At 31.4% G+C, this 17,952-nt stretch overlaps 1 protein-coding gene across 2 annotated transcripts in view; it reads left to right on the plus strand.

The window, feature by feature from the left end:
* Positions 1 to 17,952, plus strand: part of LOC135139786 (LHFPL tetraspan subfamily member 6 protein-like) — a 198,865-nt gene that overhangs the window by 93,046 nt on the left and 87,867 nt on the right. For both annotated transcript variants that reach the window (XM_064070122.1, XM_064070121.1), the window contains exon 3: positions 9,995 to 10,110. In XM_064070122.1, coding sequence (XP_063926192.1) covers positions 9,995 to 10,110 — 116 coding nt within the window. The remainder of the gene's footprint in view (positions 1 to 9,994; positions 10,111 to 17,952) is intronic.

The following is a 17,952-nucleotide window of genomic DNA, read 5'->3' on the forward strand; positions in this document are numbered from 1 at the left end:
GTTGAAAAATTGAAAGTCGAAAAATTGAAAAGTCGTGAAATCTAAAGTCAATAAATCGAAATTGCATAAAATCGAAAAATTAAAAAAATAAAAATTGTAAAAATTGAAAACTTTAAAATTTAAAATTAAATAAATCTAAAAATAAAAAAAATTGAGAAATCGAAAAATCGGGAAATTGAACACTCGAAAAACAAAAAAATCGAGAAATTAAAGAATCAAAAAATTGAAAAATTGCCAAATTTTTTCATTTTTGAAAAATCGAAAACATAAAACATCGAAAATCTGAAAAATGCAGAAATTGAAAAATTCTCAAAATTGAATTGCTGAAAAATTGGGAAATCGAAAAATTGGAATATTTATAAATCTAGAAACCGAGATGTCGAAAAATCGAAACATCAAAAAATTAAAAAATAGAAAACCTAAGAACTGAGAAATAAAGAAATCGATAAATCTAAATTTAATAATTCGAAAAATTTAAAAACAACAAATTGAAATATCGAGAAATTGCAAAAAATCGAAAAATTGAAAAATCAAAACCACAGAAAGTCGAGAAACCTCAAAAAATTGAAATATCGAAAAACTGATAAATCGATAAATTAAAAAACCGAAAAATAAAAAATTGGACAACTGCAAAATTGAAACATCGAAAATCCCAGAAATAGAGAAATAGGAAATTTAAAAGAACGACAAATATATACGTCGAAAAGCCAAAAAATCGAGAAATCGAAGAGTAGAAAATTCGATTAATCGAAAAATCAAACATTTAGGAACACCAAAAAAATTGATAAAATGAAAAGTTGAACAATCGAAAACTCGAAAGGTCGAATTCTCGATGAATCTAAAACCCAAAAAATTGAAAAATTGAGTTGGTAGAAAATCGGGACATCGAAAATCCAACCGAAAAATCGAAAAATTTAAGAATCGAAATCATGAAAAATCCCAAAAGTGAAATATCGAAAAATTGATAAATCGATAAATTGAAAAATCAAAAAATAAAAAATTGAAAAATTGAAACACCGAAAAGTCCTGAAATAGAGAAATGGGAAATTTAAAAAATCGAAAAATATAAATGTCAAAAAGTCAAAAAATCTAGAAATCTAAGTAAGTGTCGAAAAATCCATTAATCGAGAAATCAAACATTTAGAAACACAAAAAAAATCGATAATTAAAAAAAAACATAAACCGAAAGATCAAAAAATTTGGAAATTGAACAATTGAAACATCGAAAGATTGAAATCTCGATAAATCTAAAAATTGAAAAGTTGAAAATTTGAAAAGGTAGAAAATCGAGAAACCGAAAATCGAAACGAAAATTCGAAAAATTGAAAAATTGAAACACCTAAACGTCCAGAAATAGAGAAATGGGAAAATTAAAAAATTGAAAAATTTAACCGTCGAAAAGTCAAAAAATCCAGAAATCGAAAAATCGATCCATCGAGAAATCAAACATTTAGAAACATAAAAGTAATCGAAAATTAAAAAAAGTCCATAATCCGAAAAATCAACAATTGGAAAAACGAAAAATTGGGAAATAACAATCGAAAGATCAAGGTCTCGGTAAATCCAAAAATCGAAACGAAAAATGGAAAAATTTATAACGAAATGTTGAAAAATCCCAAAACTGAAATATCAAAAAAATCGATAAATCTATAAATTGATAAATCTGAAGATACAAAAATTGGAAAATCTAGAAACTGAAACAAAAATTGGAAAATATAGAAACTGAAACACTGAAAAGTCCAAAAATAGAGAAATAGAAAAATTAAAAAGTCGAAAAATTTAAACGTCGAAAAGTTAAAAAATCGATCACTCCAGAAATTAAACATTTAGAAACACCAAAAAAATTGAAAAAACGAAAAAAAGGGGAACTGAGCAATCGAAAAATCCAAATCTCGTTAAATTTAAAAATTGAAAAATCAAAAATTTAAATGAACGAAAAAGTGACAAAATCCAAAAAACCTAACAGCGAGAAGTTGAAAAATTGAGAAATTGAAAAGGTAAAAAATTCATAAATCGAAAATTCAAAATTCAAAATTGAAAATTAAAAAAAAAGTGAAGAATCGAGAAATCGAAAACTCTAATAAAATAGAAAATTTTAAAAGTAGAGGAAGTCAGAAATCTGGAATTCAAAAATCCCAAAAGTTGAAAACTCAAAAAATTGACAATTCGAAAAGTCGACAAATCGATTAATTTTCACAATTAATATGTTAAAAAAAAACAAACTTTTTATTATGATTTTTTTTGCAGTTTCGGGGATTATCTTCGGTGTAGAAAATTTAATAATTGTTACATAATTTTGTTTTTTTTCCAAAAATCTTGATGTCTAGTATAAAAACTTAAGACGGATTCATAATCCACAAGTTTAATTCAAGACTATGTTAGTTTTTAATATTTAAATATAAACGCATACATTTTGATAAATGTTATACAAATTTGATTTTTTTCAAAAATCTGAATATCTTGGATAAAAACTACGCGAATCCATAAACCAGAAACGGCGCAGTATGTTATTTTAGAAAATTTAAATCACATTTACTATTGTAAAATTTGGAAATGACGTCATCTATTGTTGGCGGGGACGATCAAGCAAATTTTGGTTAGCGTTTTACCATTTACATCATATTCCTAACATACATACAAACTTTGACAACAATCGATGGAGTACTTTCGGATATTGGCTGCCTAATAAACATCAACACAGACGGCGGACCTATTTTTTCGTTCTGTATGTGTCATGAAACGTCGAGAAAACATTAAAGCAACCCATCGCCCGATGGACTCGATTACAACATTGTCTTAGCTCACGTTCGGGAAGTAAAAAATGAGAACCTTTTTTTTTGTTGCAACTATCTCATTTCAAGTCGTTGCTCTTCTTTCAGTCCAGCGTTGCTGCTTCGAATTTCAACTGCCCACTGATAATATTTAATTGGTGCACATGTGGTCGCTTGTCCCGGTCGAAAAATGTGTTTGCCTCGCAATAAAACTTTTTTAAACTATGTAAACCGTGTAACTGCCGCATTCGTCACGTCGCCGCGGCGCCGCCCCCTGTCCAAATAAATTTTTGCATTTACGGTTCGACAGCGCTCCGCGCCACTATTCCTAGTTCCTAATAGCGTATTTTATGTATTCGGCTCACGAAAAATGGACGTTTTGTTGGATCATAATTGCGGAGCGTCATGTTGTGCAGCTATTTTGTTGCAATTCGGCGTTGATTTATCGTCAGTTATCCATTACGGTGACGTCTGAAAATATAGCGCCGGCCTCGAAATAAAATAATACAACGCGGAATAATGTTCGTCAAATTTATAATAAACCTCGTGTTTTTTTATTCCGGCGTGACATGTGAGTTTCCGCCAATCAATGATCTGTTTTTTATGGTGGAAACGGGGGAAGTGCGAGATAACACGCGTCAAAATGAGGGTGAATGGCGGAGTTTCTAAAGGACGTCCCGATTTGTAACAGACGCCGTCTTTGTCTGGCCCGAAGGGGTGCGAAAGTGGCGGATGCGCCGGGCTAATCGCGTACACTTTTTTAAAGTCCGTATTTATGATTATCCTAGAAGTAACGATTTGCTGTTAAAGTTTTATACGTTTTTCGTGCTCACTCCGCTTTTACGGCCGTTTTATATTTTATATAATAATAAATTTACTGTTACGTTCGGACCGTAAAAAATTATAGGAAAGTAAAAATAATGGCCGAAAATCCGCATCGTGTTTAGTTAACTGGATTAGTGCAACCGTGTAAATTTGCAATTTGTGCGTAGCAACCATCCGTTTGCGTAGCCGTCAATAAACCGACCCATAAACTTTCCTATTAATACACAATGAAAAATTTCCAGGCCGTAAAGCAGTCCGTGTTGCGTTTTACTGCATTTTTTGCGACGTCTTGTTTGCATTAAGCGTAAATTAGAGCCACAATAAAGTTTAAGGTTTTTTCTCCCGCAACCTCATTCCAGACGTCGTATTCTTCCGCGGCGCAGAAATGTAATTTAATGTAGAAATTAGTTTCCTTCTTAATCAAGTTAGAAATAACAAGTCGACTCATAAATCACGAATATTAAAACGAACGCTAACCCCAACTACACTTTTTTATATTAAAACTTTAAAGTTAACGTTGCTTAATGTAGCGGCTAATTGCCGGTAATGATCCCCGCACATCAGGAACTTGCTTTATGTGCCACCCTAAAAAATGGACTTTTTCCGGGGCAAGTATCTCCGCAAGGTGTCTCGAATGAAGCTTTTGAATGGAATCGGGGAAATTTAATATAGCCGGCGCGCCATCAGTGTCTTAGTTGTAGTAAATTATTGCAGTCATTATCTGACGCTGCGTTGCGAAATTCAACTTGTATCTTATAAATGAGAGTGTGTGCCGAAATTTTTTAATTAAAACGCAAAGTGGCACATTAAGGATATTAACGATGGCACGAAACATGTTTAAACTCGTTTAACAGAAAGAGTTCGAGCATTGAATGAGTCGATCTTTAATTAGCGTCAGGTAGGGTTTCCGGGTGACGCTGGAGTGGATATTAAAGTAAAAAGAATGTATATGCGGTTATTGACCGTAAAATAACATGTTCATTGCAAACGTCGCTTGCAGATTTCACAAAAATTAATAGCCAAGAATATAAGTTCCATTTAAGATGAATTAATAGTTTCAATTATTAAGGACGTCAAGAGCTGCACAAATTCTTTTGCTGCATGATTTATTGTCTTTTAAAGTTAAGTTATTACGATAAAACGAATTTAATTGTATTCGAAAAAATGACAGAAGCGCCGAGATAATACTAAAGTTAAATCTTGTGGATTTTTGTATATTTTTTAGGTATATTGATATTCGAGCAAAATAACGAAACAGGGACAGATTTATTTTCGCTTTAATTTTTTACACAAAAGCCTCGTTTCCTTATTTGAGCAGATATTCGTCGTCATCATGAGAAAAATTCTGATGATCTTTTGGAACTGTTTTGACTAAATTTAATTTTCGTATGAAATGGTGGATGCGCCGGGATAATTATTTAAAATATCATATCTTTAAATTTTGTATTTTTTTTAATTTTAAGATATAATATTCATTTTCACTTCACTGACTTAGGTAGTCTTTCGTTTTGAACGTTTCATTACCCACCTCTAGAGTACGAAAAAATAGGTCTCTCGTTTTCGTCCGTCTGTCTCTTTGTCGTCTGTCTGGATTTTTATTAGACATATAATCTCCTAAACTACTGGACTGATTGTTGTCAAATTTTATATGTATATTAAGAATATCATGTAGATGGTAATAAAATATGCCCTCCTCCTTCCCAGAATTAATGATGTCATCTTGCAATTTTGTCAAATAAAGGTTTTTTAAATGTTAAAAAGTAGCATAGTCCGGAACTTGTGGTTTATGAAACAGGGTTGAATTTTATCCTAGAAATCGAGATTTTTGGAAAAAAGAGTAAACATTTTTGGATTTCTCAGTTTTTTGATATTTTAGTTTTAGGTTTTTTTCAGTTTTTTGATTATTCAATTTTTCGGTTTTTCTTTTATCAATTTCTCGATTTTTTAAATTTCCGAGTTCTCATTTTTTTATTTTTAGATTTCTCGATTAATCCATTTTTCGACTTTTCGACTTCTCCATTTTTGATATTCCTATTTCACGATTTCTGGACTTTTCAGTTTTTTAGTTCCTCAATTTTTCAACTTTTTGATTACGTATTTGATTTTTCAGTTTTTCGATTTCCAAAATTTTCGACGTTTCAGTTTTGGGATTTTTCGATTGTTCAGTTTTTCGATTTTTTGATGTTTCGATTTCTTGGTTTATCAATTTTTGTATTCTTTAATTTTTCGATCTTTCGTCTTCTAGATGGTTCTGTTCTTCGATTTCACTGATTTTCAAGTTATTGATATTTGAGGTTTAGGTTTTTTGACTTTTCGCTTTTTTGAGAGATTCTTCATTTACCGATTTTTTGATATTTCGATTTGATATTTAAAACGTTTTGATTCTCCATTTTGTCAATGTTTTATTCCTTCAAATTTTCCGTTTTTCCAATTTTGTAATTTTCGACTTTCGTTTTTCAAAATCTGGATTTCTCAATTTTTCAATTCTTCTATTTTTGGATTTTACATTGTTTGGATTTTTCAGGTTAAATTTTTCATTTTTTTGATTTTTTTTTAATTTTAGGTTTTTCTACTTTTCCATTTTTCAACTTTTCGATCTCTCGATTTTTCAGTTTTTCGATTTTTTAATTTTTAGAGGTTTCAGTTTTCGGATTTTTTAAATTTTGGACTTTTAATATTCTCGATTTTTCAATTTTTCGATTGCTCGATTTTTCAGTTGTTTGATTATTTAATTTCTCGAAACTTTAATTTCTCGTTGTCTGTGTCCTTTTTGAAAGTTTAGATTTCTCATTCTTGGATTTTTCAATTTCTCGATTTTTCAATTTTGCATTACTTTAATTTTTCGATATTTTAAATTTTACATTTTGTGGATTTCTCTTTTTACAGTTTTTCGATTTTTATAATTTTAAATTTTTCAAATTTTGTAATTTTAGATTTTTAAATTATCTAATTCTCGATCTTTTGATTTTTCGACTTCTCGGTTTTTGATTTTTCAGTTTTTCAGTTTTTCGATTTTGTAAATATTTGATTTTTCGAATTTTCAATTTTTCGATCTCTCTCTTTCTAGACTTTTTCATGTTCTGATTTGTCCAAGTTTCAATTTTTCAATGATTTAAATTTTCGGTTTTTCGATTTTTAAATTTTTCCAATTTTTCGTTGTTTCGATTTTTCAATTTTTCGACATTTCATGTCATTTTATCTGTTGTTGAATTTTTCGATTTTTCAGTTTTGATTTTATAAATGTTATATTTTTCGAATTCTGGATTTCTTGTTTTTTTGACTTTTCAGTTTTTCGGTGTTTGAATTCTTGGATTTCTTAAATTTTCCATTTTCCATTTTTTAGTTTTTTCTGTTTCAATTTCCCGAATTTAAAATGTTTTTAAACTTCAGTTTTACGATGTTTGTTCTCCTGACATCTTAGTTTTTCCATTAAAAAAAAATTGGGTTTTCTATTTCTAAAATTTTACTTTTTTCGATTTTGCAATTATTCGATTTTTTTATTTTTCGATTTATCGATTTTTAGATTTTTGGATATTTCTAATATTTCGTTGTTTCGATTTTTCAGTTTTTAGACATTTGAGTTTTGGGATTTTTGAATTTATCTGTTCTCCATTTTTTCGATTTTTCTGTTTCGATTTTATAAATTTAATTATTTTTCGAATTCTGAATTTCTGGTTTTTTGAATTTCTGGTTTTTTGATTTTTCAGTTTTTCGGTTTTTCAATTCTTGGATTTCTTAAATTTTACATTTCCCATTTTCAGTTTTTTGATGTTTCAGTTTCCTGAATTAAATTTTTTTTTCATTTCCTTTTTTCGATTTTTCGAATTTCTGTTTTCCCGACATCTTGATTTTTCCATTTTTAAATTTTTTGGATTTTTCTATTTCTCACATCTAACATTCTTCGATTTTACTTACGATTTTTTTTTAATGTTGCGATATCTCGATTTTTCAAGTTTTTGATTTCTCATATTTCCATTTTTTAAATTTTAGTTTTTCAATTATTCAATGTTTGGATATTTCGGTTTTTCAGTTTTTCGATTTCTCGAATTTGATTTTTGAGTTTTTCGAATTTTGAAATAGCTATTTGTGCAATAAGGTAGGAAAAGTGACATTTTTCCACATTCTAGACATGAGATTTTTGATCGAGACGAAGTCGAGATCAAAAACATGTCGTGAATGTGGAAAGACACTTTTCCTATCAAATTGCACACAAGATTTTGTAAAATTAGGTAAAAAGACTCTTCATTATAAATTTAATTGAATAATAAAGTATCAAGTCCCTTTTAATGCAATAAATTTGTTGTCATGGAAAATACAAACAAACAACGCAACATTTTGTAATTTTCTAATTCTCGATCTTTTGATTTTTCGACTTCTCGGTTTTAGATTTTTCAGTTTTTCAGTTTTTCGATTTTGTAAATATTTGATTTTTCGAATTTTCAATTTTTCGATCTCTCTCTTTCTAGACTTTTTCATGTTCTGATTTGTCCAAGTTTCAATTTTTCAATGATTTAAATTTTCGGTTTTTCGATTTTCAAATTTTTCCAATTTTTCGTTGTTTCGATTTTTCAATTTTTCGACATTTCATGCCATTTTATCTGTTGTTGAATTTTTCGATTTTTCAGTTTTGATTTTATAAATGTTATATTTTTCGAATTCTGGATTTCTTGTTTTTTTGACTTTTCAGTTTTTCGGTGTTTGAATTGTTGAATTTCTTAAATTTTCCATTTTCCATTTTTTGTTTTTTTTTCTGTTTCAATTTCCCGAATTTTAATTTTTTTTAAACTTCAGTTTTACGATGTTTGTTCTCCCGACATCTTAGTTTTTCCATTAAAAAAAATTTGGGTTTTCTATTTCTAAAATTTTACATTTTTCGATTTTTCAATTATTCGATTTTTTTATTTTTCGGTTTATCGATTTTTAGATTTTTGGATTTTTCTAATATTTCGTTGTTTCGATTTTTCAGTTTTTAGACATTTGAGTTTTGGGATTTTTGATTTTATCTGTTCTCCAATTTTTCGATTTTTCAGTTTCGATTTTATAAATTTAATTATTTTTCGAATTCTGAATTTCTGGTTTTTTGATTTTTCAGTTTTTCGGTTTTTCAATTCTTGGATTTCTTAAATTTTACATTTCCCATTTTCAGTTTTTTGATGTTTCAGTTTCCCGAATTAAATTTTTTTTTCATTTTCGTTTTTGGATTTTTCGAATTTCTGTTTTCCCGACATCTTGAGTTTTTCTATTTCTCACATCTAACATTCTTCGATTTTACGATTTTTTTAAATGTTGCGATATCTCGATTTTTCAAGTCTTTGATTTCTCATATTTCCATTTTTTAAATTTTAGTTTTTTCAATTATTCAATGTTTGGATATTTCGGTTTTTCAGTTTTTCGATTTCTCGAATTTGATTTTTGAGTTTTTCGAATTTTGAAAAGCATTTTTTCCTGTTGGTCATCTGCTTTAAATATATTTCAGTTTATCGGCAATTCGTTTTTAGTTGAGAATTACCAGAAAACAAAAGTCGCACATTTTTTTTATAATTTTTCAAAAAAGCTGGATTTGTTAAGCTGAATTTCAGGGGCGAAATAATTCCTTTCAAAATAACCTTCACCAATTTTTTCTATATACAATAATCGTATACGGTGAGAAATTTTCAATATCGGATAAAGTATTGACGGGTGGGATATAAATCCACCGAACTACGACCTTTTGTGTCGTATCGGCTCATAATTGAACCTGAAGTCCCTCGTGTTCGTTTTTGAGCATTGTGCAGCGTATAATTTCGCCGCGTTAATAACAGAAAATAGAAGCAACTTGCACGCCAACAAGGTGATTTAATTTCCAAAGCGAATTGTTCAAGTTTGCACCTGCACATCGCATCTAATTTCACCTTTCCAGCGTCGTTTTATCGCGCCATCGCAAATTAAGTGCGCTTTCGAGCACGAGCCGTCCTTTGTTAAAATGCAAACGTGCAACACTTCGCACGAGCTGTCATTACATCCGTCATTTATCGTCCTTCATTCAGCCATTTACCCCACCCAAAACGAACAATCCGCCGCTTCCGTCGAAATTTTCGTTTAATCTTTCCCGCTCCAAATTTACGATCAATATAATTCAGCACCCCAGCACTATAATGCGCGATTGTGCGATTGCGTTATCAGATTAGCAACAATGTAGCGGTAATAATATTTTATAGTGCGGTCCGAATGGCTGCCGCAACGTTTTTACTTTATACGAGCAAAAATCTCATTCTCTTTGCATATTTCGTTGCGCGGAAATTAAACTATAAAGCATGTTCTGTGCCCGAAACGCCGCTCGAATGATAAGGAGCGTCGAAAATTCGATCATCTCGAACCGATTCTTGTCCCAGTTGGTAAAAGCAGCTTTCGTTTTGCAGGGCCGCCTGCTGGGGAAAGTGGATGCCTACTTCAGTTCGTTCCGCAGATGCAACTATCCCCGAGTGAGTCCGCAGGGGGTAGTCGAAATAGTGCAGGAATGTGGACGGTATTCAAAGTACGTATTTGCATTTTTTTCGCAGGATTTCTCGTACGTGGCCGGAGCGACGGCCGCCACGAGAATAACAAGTTGGGTGTTTATGGGGTTTCTAATGGCGGACGGACACGGGGTTGAAGCAGGAGAACTGAGGGCGATGTTTGGAGGTTTAAGGGCGTGCTGCCGTGAAACCCACAAGAAATACCAACATAACAAATTATTACTCCTCTAGATTTATATTTACTGCGATCATTTAAAGGGTGTTCTACGTGGAATAACGTATTTTACACAAATATTTACATAACAAAACAAAACAAGGACGAATTCAAAGAAAGATGAAATCCCTGTTTTCGACCGATTTGACCAAATTTAATTTTTTTACAAAGTAGTGCTTTTTCCTCTATTTGAATGGATATTGGGAAAATAAGCACAGAGTCGTGTTCCTGGTGAAATGTTGAATAAGTATGGTACTTTTGCCAGCGATTTGAATGATTTTAATTTTCACTTAAAAATGGTGGAGGCGCCGGGCAAAAAATTCAATTATATTTATTCGGATAATTTTAAAGATATTGTACATAAAACGATGTATTTGAGTAAAACTGAAGCATGTTTTAAAATATTTTGGGATTTCAACAAAATAACAAACCAAGAATAAATTTTACCCAAGATAAAATTCCCATTTTTTATCGATTTAATCCGCTTTTTTTTCTCTCTTCGAGTAGATATACCGAAAATAAACACAGGATCGTGTTCCCTGGAAAATTTCTAATAACTATATGTTTTGCAACCTATTTGACAGATTTTAATTTTCCCTTAAAAATGGTGGAGGCGCCGGGATAATGAATTTATATTTATGTATTTGGATAATTTTAAAGATATTCCACATACATACAACGATGGATTTGAGTAGAACTTGAGCATTTTAAAAATATTTTGATATTTTAACAAAATTACTAAACAAGAATAAAATTTACCCAAGAAAAATCTTTTACCGATTTGACATTTTTTTTTTAAGAAATTGTGTTTCTCAGAAAATTTTTAGTAAGGATCGTTCGTGGAACAGATATGAGCTGTGTCGGGATAATAAATTATTTCAATTATATAGGGTGTTCAAAAATTGCACACAAGCTCTACGACATGTTCAGGACCGTTTATGAATCGGAGAAAAAAAATTGTTTTACCAAAATCTTTAATTTATTTTCGAAGTTTTACCATGTTTTAATTCACTATTTTGGGTACGGAAGATCGATCGGACTTTCATTTTTCAAAATAATTTTGGAGGTATCTTGCCTTTATTAATTGTTTGCTTCACTTTAAAATATAACAAGGAACTTAGAAATTGTTTTATTATTTTCTTGGAAGATATGTCATTTGCCAGAACGACTAATTTTATTTCTGTTCAGTACAAGATCATTCAGATCGAATAAAATTAATAACTGAAAAGAAAACAGGGTGGGTGGGCGGGGCTAATTTTGTTGTTGTGTCGAGTAGGACTGGAAAGTAATCATAGAATCTAGAAATTTATACACATAATATTTGAAAAATGGTCGAAAATATCAAAAGTGCCAAAATCACTCTTATCTTATCAAATAGTAGCCCCGCCCACCCGCCCTCTATTTTCTTGAAAGATATGTCATTTGCCAAAACGAATAATTTTATTTCTGTTCAGTACAAGATCATTCACATTGGATAAAATTAATCACTGAAAAGAAGACAGGGTGGGTGGGCGGGGCTAATTTTGTTCTTTTGTCCAGTGGGACTGGAAAGTAATAATAGAATCTAGGAATTTATACACATGTTATTTGAAAAATTGTCGAAAATGTCAAAAGTGCCAACATCACTCTTATCTTATCAAATACTAGCCCCGCCCACCCGCCCTCTATTTTTTGGAAGATGTGTCATTTGCCAAAACGACTAATTTTATTTCTGTTCAGTACAAGATCATTCACATTGGATAAAATTAATCACTGAAAAGAAGACAGGGTGGGTGGGCGGGGCTAATTTTGTTCTTTTGTCCAATGGGACTGGAAAGTAATAATAGAATCTAGGAATTTATACACATGTTATTTGAAAAATTGTCGAAAATGTCAAAAGTACCAAAATCATTCTTATCTTATCAAATACTAGCCCCGCCCACCCACCCTCTATTTTTTTGGAAGATATGTCATTTGCCCAAACGATTAATTTTATTTCTGTTCAGTACAAGATCATTCAGATTGGATAAAATTAATCACTGAAAAAAAGACGGGGTGGGTGGGCGGGGCTAATTTTGTTCTTTTGTCCAGTAGCACTGGAAAGTAATAATAGAATCTAGGAATTTATACACATAATATATCAAAAATTGTCGAAAATGACAAAAGTGCCAAAATCACTCTTATCTTATCAAATACTAGCCCCGCCCACCCGCCCTCTATTTTTTGGAAGATGTGTCATTTGCCAAAACGACTAATTTTATTTCTGTTCAGTACAAGATCATTCAGATTGGATAAAATTAATCACTGAAAAGAAGACAGGGTGGGTGGGCGGGGCTAATTTTGTTCTTTTGTCCAGTGGGACTGGAAAGTAATAATGGAATCTAGGAATTTATACACATGTTATTTGAAAAATTGTCGAAAATGTCAAAAGTACCAAAATCATTCTTATCTTATCAAATACTAGCCCCGCCCACCCACCCTCTATTTTTTTGGAAGATATGTCATTTGCTAAAACGATTAATTTTATTTCTGTTCAGTACAAGATCATTCAGATTGGATAAAATTAATCACTGAAAAAAAGACAGGGTGGGTGGGCGGGGCTAATTTTGTTCTTTTGTCCAGTGGGACTGGAAAGTAATAATAGAATCTAGGAATTTATACACATGTTATTTGAAAAATTGTCGAAAATGTCAAAAGTGCCAAAATCACTCTTATCTTATCAAATACTAGCCCCGCCCACCCGCCCTCTATTTTTTGGAAGATGTGTCATTTGCCAAAACGACTAATTTTATTTCTGTTCAGTACAAGATCATTCAGATTGGATAAAATTAATCACTAAAAAGAAGACAGGGTGGGTGGGCGGGGCTAATTTTGTTCTTTTGTCCAGTAGCACTGGAAAGTAATAATAGAATCTAGGAATTTATACACATAATATTTCAAAAATTGTCGAAAATGTCAAAAGTGCCAAAATCACTCTTATATTATCAAATACTAGCCCCGCCCACCCGCCCTCTATTTTCTTGAAAGATATGTCATTTGCCAAAACGACTAATTTTATTTCTGTTCAGTACAAGATCATTCACATTGGATAAAATTAATCACTGAAAAGAAGACAGGGTGGGTGGGCGGGGCTAATTTTGTTCTTTTGTCCAGTGGGACTGGAAAGTAATAATAGAATCTAGGAATTTATACACATGTTATTTGAAAAATTGTCGAAAATGTCAAAAGTGCCAAAATCACTGTTATCTTATCAAATACTAGCCCCGCCCACCCGCCCTCTATTTTTTTGGAAGATATGTCATTTGCCAAAACGACTAATTTTATTTCTGTTCAGTACAAGATCATTCACATTGGATAAAATTAATCACTGAAAAGAAGACAGGGTGGGTGGGCGGGGCTAATTTTGTTCTTTTGTCCAGTAGCACTGGAAAGTAATAATAGAATCTAGGAATTTATACACATAATATTTGAAAAATAGTCGAAAATGTCAAAAGTGCCAAAATCACTCTTATCTTATTGTTCAGGACCGTTTGTGGATCAGAGAAAAAAAAATGTTTTGTCCAAAGTGTTTAATTTATATTCGAAGTATTACCACATTTCAATTCATTATTTTGGGTACGTAAGATCGATCGGACTTTCATTTTTCAAAATAATTTTGGAGGTATCTTGCCTTTATTAATTGTTTGCCTCACTTTAAAATATAACAAGGAACTTAGAAATTATTCAGGATGAATCTGACAACAGTAAATTTCACGTTTTTTAATCTATTTAGCTAAATCGATATTTTGTTTTTGTTAGTGAAGATCAAATTAACGCAAAGAATTTTTCAAGATTTTTTCGAACTTAAACTTATCAATTTAATAATCATAGAATGTATTCTACAAGAAATTGTGCATTTTTTTAATATGTTGATACTTCAGCAAATCAACAATACAAAATCAACTTTTACCGGAGTTAAAATTCTCGTTTTCTTTTTGGATCGGTTTGACTTTTTAAACTTGTTTTTACATAAAATGCGATTTTTTCCGTTATTTGAGTAAAAACAGTGAAAATAAGTACAGAATCGTATTCCTGAGAAAATTGATAACAAGGATGGTCCCTCCTGGAACAAATATCACTAATTTTAATTTTCATATAAAACTGGTGGAGGCGCCGGGATAATAAATTATTTCGATTGTATTTATTGGGATAATTTTAAGAATGTTCTATATTAGGTAATGTATATATTTTAAAAGGAATTGTGAATTTTTTAATATCTTGATCAACAAATTAACAGTGCAAGAATGAGTTTTACTCAAGATAAAATTCCTGTTTTTACCGATTTGATCATTTTTTTTTAGAAAAAAAAAATAGCCCTTTTTCCGTTATTTGAGTAAATATGATGAAAATAAGTACAGAATCGTATTCTTGAGAAAACTGATAGCAAGGCTAATCCCTCCTAGAACAAAAATTACTGATTTTAATTTTCATTAAAAATGGTGAACGCGCCGGAATAATAAATTACTCCTATTTCAATTGTGTTTATTGGGATAATTTTAAGGATGTTCTATATTAAGTAACGTGTTTTAGAAGAAATTGTGCATTTTTAAATATCTTGATGGTTCAACAAATTAACAGTACAAGAATAAACTTTACCCAAGATAAAATTCCCGTTTTTGTCCGATTTGACCAAACTTTTTTTACAAAGGATCGCACTTTCTTCCATTATTTGAATAAATATGGTGAAAATAAGTACAAAGTCGTATTCCTGAGAAAATTGATAACAAGGATGATCCCTCCTGGAACAAATATTATTAATTTTAATTTTGATAAAAAAATGGTGGAGGCGCCGGGATAATAAAATTTTCCAATTCTATTTATTAATTTTAAGGATGTTGTACATTAAATGATGTATTTTAAAAGAAATTCTGCATTTTTTTATATTTTGATATTTCCACAAATTAAAAATATAGCAACAAATTTCACCCGAGATAAAATTCCCGTTTTTGATCGATTTGGCCAAATTTGTTTGCAAAGAATCGCACATTCTCCATTATTTGAGTAAATATGGCGAAAAGAAGCACAAAATCTTGTTTCTCAGAAAATTTGTAATAAGAGTCATCATCAATTTTGCAATAAATATCACTGATTTTAATCTTCTTATAAAAATGGTGGATGCGCCGGCATAATAAATTAATTCATTAATGTATATTGGGATAATTTTAAGGATGTTCTGCATGAAATAATCTATTTGAGAAGAATATAACCCAATGAGCAGCCCCTCGAGATTCTTTCAATTGTCTCAAAATCAAGACCCAATTAGAAGCCCTCGAGATTTTTTCAGTTACCTTAAAACCAAGACCCAATGAGGAGCCTCCACATTCTTTCAATAACCTCCAAACCAGGACACAATGAGAAGCCCCCGAGATTCTTTCAAATTACTTCAAAAACAAGATCCACAGGAGAACCCCGAGATTCTTTCAATTATCTTAAAACTAAGACACAAGAAGCCCCCGAAATTCTTTAAATGTACTTCAAAAACAAGACACAAGAAGTCCCCGAGCTCCTTTCAGATTACCTCAAAATCAAGACAAGCCCTTGAGGTTGTTTTAAATTATTTCAATAACAAGACACAAGGAGTCCCCAACAATCTTTGAAATGACTTAAGGAGTGCCCTAGACTCTTTAATATTACTCTAAGACCGAGGCACAAGGAATTCATGAGAGTTTTTCAGATTACTTAAAAAACAAAACACAAGGAACTCCTGAGATTCTTTCAACTTATTTCAGATTCTTGAAAATGCTGGAGAGATTCTTTCGAATTTTTTGAACAATGAGAAAAAAAGTCCATCCAGAGGTGTTTTCGAATTTTTTTCGTAAACAAAATATCCGGAAAACCAAGATTGTTGCAATTTTTTTGTGCGTAAACCATCAAAAAACAAATTTTATTTCACAGCTAAGTACATTGTACCTTTGTAGGTGATTAATAGAGTTAGTTGGCATCGAAAATATTGAAAAAAACTAATAATGTAATAGTGGCACGTTTTATCATTGTGTCGTTAAGTAATTCTATTAATTATTACATATTATTAAAAAAATCATTTTTCTCGGATCGATTAAAATTAACTTCTAGTTGCATTAGTGTTCAAACTGCATCTTAGTAACGTCAGTCAGATTGCTTATATTCACCAATGCACAGTTGCAAAGTTTGTAAGATTCCAGAGTATTCGGTTTTTCATTTTGAAAGTTAAATCGTAAAGTGTTATACAGTTTAGATTTTTTCTTTCAAAAAAAAATCTCAGCATTTTATAAGATTAATTTTGTCACTTTTGACATTTTTGACCAGAAGGACAAAATTAGCCCCGCCCGCCCACCCTGTCTCCTTTTCTGTGATCGATTTTATCCAACCTGAATGAAATGAGTGACCTTATACTTAACAGAAATGAAATTAGTCGTTAGAATGAGGAAACGGGGGGTGGGTGGGGCTAGTACGCAGTAAGATAAGAGTGATTTTGGCAAATGACATACCCTTCAAAAAATAGAGGGCGGGTGGGCGGGGCTAGTCCTTGACTAAGATAATACATATTATTAGTTTCCACTCCCACTCGACACAAGAACATATTTAGCCCCGCCCACGCACCCTATCGCCTTTTCACTGATTGAGTTTATCTGATCTGAATGAAATGAATGATTGGACAACTGAACAGAAATTAGTCGTTTGAAGAAGGGGGGGGGGGGCTAGTACTTGCTACAATAATAATAATTTTGGCAAATGATATACTCTTCTAAAAAATAGAGGGCGCGTGGGTGGGGCTAGTACTTGCTAAGATTAGACTCATTTTGGCAAATAACATACCCTCTAAAAAAAAAGAGGGTGGGTGGGCGGGGCTAGTATTCGATAAGTTACGACTGATTTTGGCACTTTTGACATTTTTGACCACTTTTCAACTACTTTCGAAAATTAGTTGAAGACATTTTCTTGTAGATTTTGATGTCCTGTAGTCATTTTCGGCTTTCTTTCTTCGGAAATCTCTACCGTATTTCCAAAATCGCTATAGAATTTCGTGAAAATAGTTCGCTATAAATATTTTGTGGATAAAAAAGGAAATTAATATTGCATGAATGTGCTTTGTAGTTTTTACATATTTATAGAAATGTTAAAATTTGTTCATTTGGGACAATAGAGAAGTCAGGACAGGTCAGATCAAGTGCATGAAATAAGAAAAAAAAAATAGCAAATAGTATAACAAAAAAAGTTACGATTGGCGCTTTTTTTTCTATTTTTTTCACATCCTACACATTTTATTATTACTTAGTTTCGACTCGACAGAAGAACATAATTAGCCCCGCCCACCCACCCTGTTTCTTTTTCAGTGATTAATTTCATGCAATCTGAATGAAAGGAATGATCTTATATGCACAGAAATAAAATTAGTCGTTAGAATGAGAAGAGAGTGCTGATTTTGGCAGATGACATACCTTCCAAAAAAATAGAGGGCGGGTGGGCGGGACTAGTACCTGCTAAGATAGGACTGATTTTGGCAAATGATATACCCTCTAAAAAAACAGAGGGTGGGTGGGTGGGGCTAGTACTTGCTAAGATAAGACTGATTTTGTCATTTTTGACATTTTCGACCATTTTCAAACATTTCCGAAAATCAGTTGAAGACATTTTTTTTTATAGATTTCGA

This window comes from Zophobas morio, unplaced genomic scaffold, assembly GCF_036711695.1.
Source record: "Zophobas morio isolate AGI-343-1 ecotype UQ-CSIRO unplaced genomic scaffold, CSIRO_AGI_Zmor_V1 ptg000033l, whole genome shotgun sequence".
NCBI lineage: Eukaryota > Metazoa > Arthropoda > Insecta > Coleoptera > Tenebrionidae > Zophobas > Zophobas morio.